The sequence below is a fragment of the Mandrillus leucophaeus genome, unplaced genomic scaffold, assembly GCF_000951045.1.
Source record: "Mandrillus leucophaeus isolate KB7577 unplaced genomic scaffold, Mleu.le_1.0 Scaffold67, whole genome shotgun sequence".
Taxonomy (NCBI): Eukaryota; Metazoa; Chordata; class Mammalia; order Primates; family Cercopithecidae; genus Mandrillus; species Mandrillus leucophaeus.
This window is the reverse complement of record NW_012107252.1, coordinates 1483772-1486398: the sequence shown is the minus strand read 5'-3', so window position 1 is coordinate 1486398 and position 2627 is coordinate 1483772. Positions and strand designations below refer to the sequence as shown.

General features: G+C 44.6%; 1 protein-coding gene across 1 annotated transcript in view; it reads right to left on the bottom strand.

The window, feature by feature from the left end:
• The window catches only part of RIMKLA (ribosomal modification protein rimK-like family member A), a 54384-nt gene extending 53872 nt beyond the window's left edge, over window positions 1–512 (bottom strand). Inside the window, exons 1-2 of the mRNA XM_012001908.1 lie at window positions 362–512; window positions 33–206 (exon numbers count right to left, since the gene is read on the bottom strand). Coding sequence (XP_011857298.1) covers window positions 33–206; window positions 362–512 — 325 coding nt within the window. The remainder of the gene's footprint in view (window positions 1–32; window positions 207–361) is intronic.
• Between the last annotated feature and the right edge of the window lie 2115 nt (window positions 513–2627).

The following is a 2627-nucleotide window of genomic DNA, read 5'->3' as shown; positions in this document are numbered from 1 at the left end:
CCCGGTGCGGCTCGGAGGGTTTCCGAGCTGACCGGCCAGCGATGCGCAGTGGGCGGCGGATGCGTCTCTTTGGCGATCCCGAGCGCTCGGAGGCTGGTTACACAGACGGACGCCTGCTGAGCCCCAGACAGGGAGGGCCTCGGGGACGTCCCAAAGGAGATTCTGGGGCCTGGGGAAGGTCACACGGCTAGGTCCCCAATTGGACCCTAAAGCCATGGAAGAAGAGGGATTTCTGTGCCGAAATCCTAGCCTGTAAGCCCCACGGGGGTTGGGGAGAATGTAGGAGAGGGAGAAGTTGAGTCTTACCCACCTCTCATTCAGATAATTTGAAGGTGCATTTCTTGGGGTCTCATTTTATTACACTGGACACCCACTCCTAGGTTGCAGCAGGTCTGAGCCTTCATAGCCTCGAAGTCATAAAAAACTGACCTAGCATCCTTTTCAGTTAGAAGGACCACTGGCTGGTCTCCCTTCACCGCTGCGGCTCTCCCCAGGCCATACAACTGAGTCATCTTTAAACACTGTCCTTGGTGGCCAATTGCAAACCCTGCCTGCAGACAATAGTGTTTGAAGCCAGATTTTCCTGTCTAAATAACTGCAGGACTGAAGTTACCCATCTTTGGAGACTGCATTTGCTCTTTCAGTTCATTAAAATATGTCTTTTTTGGCTTAGGGAAGCAAGAGTAGTTTCAAGGTAGACCCAGCAATGGCAACTTAGAAATGGGGTAAGTTGTCTCAGGGAAGACAGGCTTCACTGTAAATATTGTACAGGTGTGTGCATTTACTCACTAAGATGAGCCTGTAGGAAAGTTCTGTATACTGGAATTTCAAAAATAAATTTTCAAGTAATCTTAAGTAAACTTTTTGATGTTGCAAAATATCTCCTCCCCCCTCCTATGAATGTATTTTCTTAAAGTAACAGTAGTGCCCTATGGATTAGTGACTTTCAAAACTATCTTATGGCAAAAGACAAAATTACAAATTTAGTTATAGATTGAATTGGCTTTTGAGATTCATGAATTAAGGTAGCCTCCATTCCACAAAACAGAATGAGAGCTTCCTCTGGGCAATGGGGGAAGAATGGGTTTTAAAAGAGGGGAGCAAGGAAACAGAACAATGGAAGAAGAGCTGATTGCTTAACATCAGGCTACTTTGGGTTACTTTTTTGGTAAGGGTTAAAGCAGAGGGGACTTCCTTATTCTGACTCAGGTAAACTGAAATCTCCTGTTTTCAGGAAAAACTGCTCTGTTGTGGGATGTATGTCAAGTTTGATTATGTGGCATTTAGCAGGAGGGACTCAATTTGGTTTGTTCTGGTCTGTTGTGGTCTAGTGCAAAAGCTCAGTCCAAAACAATGGCCCTCCCATAATTTTTGTTTAACACTTCCTAAGCTTGGGCACTAGAACCTCTGTGTTCTACGTTGGCCTTTTCCTTGATATTTCATGTTATATATTTTTTGACCCTGGCTTCTACAGTATCACCCATAGAATGTGATGCTTCCTTTAAGGCTTCTACAGTATGACCCATAGAATGTGATGCTTCCTTTAAGGCTTCTACAGTATCACCCATAGGATGTCTATAAGATGATCAGAACCTTGATTTTCTGGGATGGTAATTAAAAGATATGAGTCAGTGAATTCAAAAGTTACTTATAACCCATTTTCAAAGCTATCCACACTAGACTAGAATGTTTAAGTTAACTGCAAATGGCTATCAAGGTCCATAAAAGCCAGGCTTGAGGAGAGCACAATCTGAGGATGGGATCCAGATGTTGTAATCACTTTCTCTGAACTCTTTCACCAGGAGCTCACTACCACCTCTGTGACCTCCCCTTCTCCAGATGGGACACAAAGACCTGGGACAATAGCATATCCAGTTAGGAAATGACTACACATGTGGGTGCAATGTTCTCTTATGTCACTGGAATTCCTCAGGCACAGAGGCAGCTTTTCCAGGTACGGGTCTGCTTTCTAAGATTATGACTTTATGGAATATTTCTCCATAGGTGACTCCCAAGTTCAAATTTAACCTTGATGTTCCCTGAGCTTTAGGATTTAAAAGGATGCTGTTCTGCCATCACCTCAATGTCACTAGGCTAAACTCATTATTTTCCCCTCCACTCCAGGCGCAACTGTCTTAAACAAAAAGGAAAATGAATTATCTCATATAACAAGAAACCTGGAGGTAGGTAGGTTAGGATTCCTTTTTTGTTTTTTTTTTTTTTTTGGAGGCGGAGTCTCACTCTGTTGTTCAGACTGGAGTGCAGTGGCGCAATCTTGGCTCACTGCAACCTCCACCTTGCAAGTTCAATTGACTCTCTTGCCTCAGCCTCCCGAGTAGCTGGGATTACAGGAATGTGCCATCACACCCTGCTAATTTTTTTAATTTTTAGTAGAGGCGGTGTTTCGCCATGTTGGCCAGGCTGGTCTCTAACTCCTGACCTCAAGTGATCTGCCCGCCTCATCATCGGTGACCCAGGCTCTTTCCATATTCACTCTGATAGCCTCGGGCTAGTGCCCCTCATGGCTACCAAATGGCTGCCACAATTCCGGCTAATGTATACATACACACAATGTCCAGCAGAGGCAGAGAGACTGTTTCTTCCTGTGTGTCTCTTTTTCTAATCTT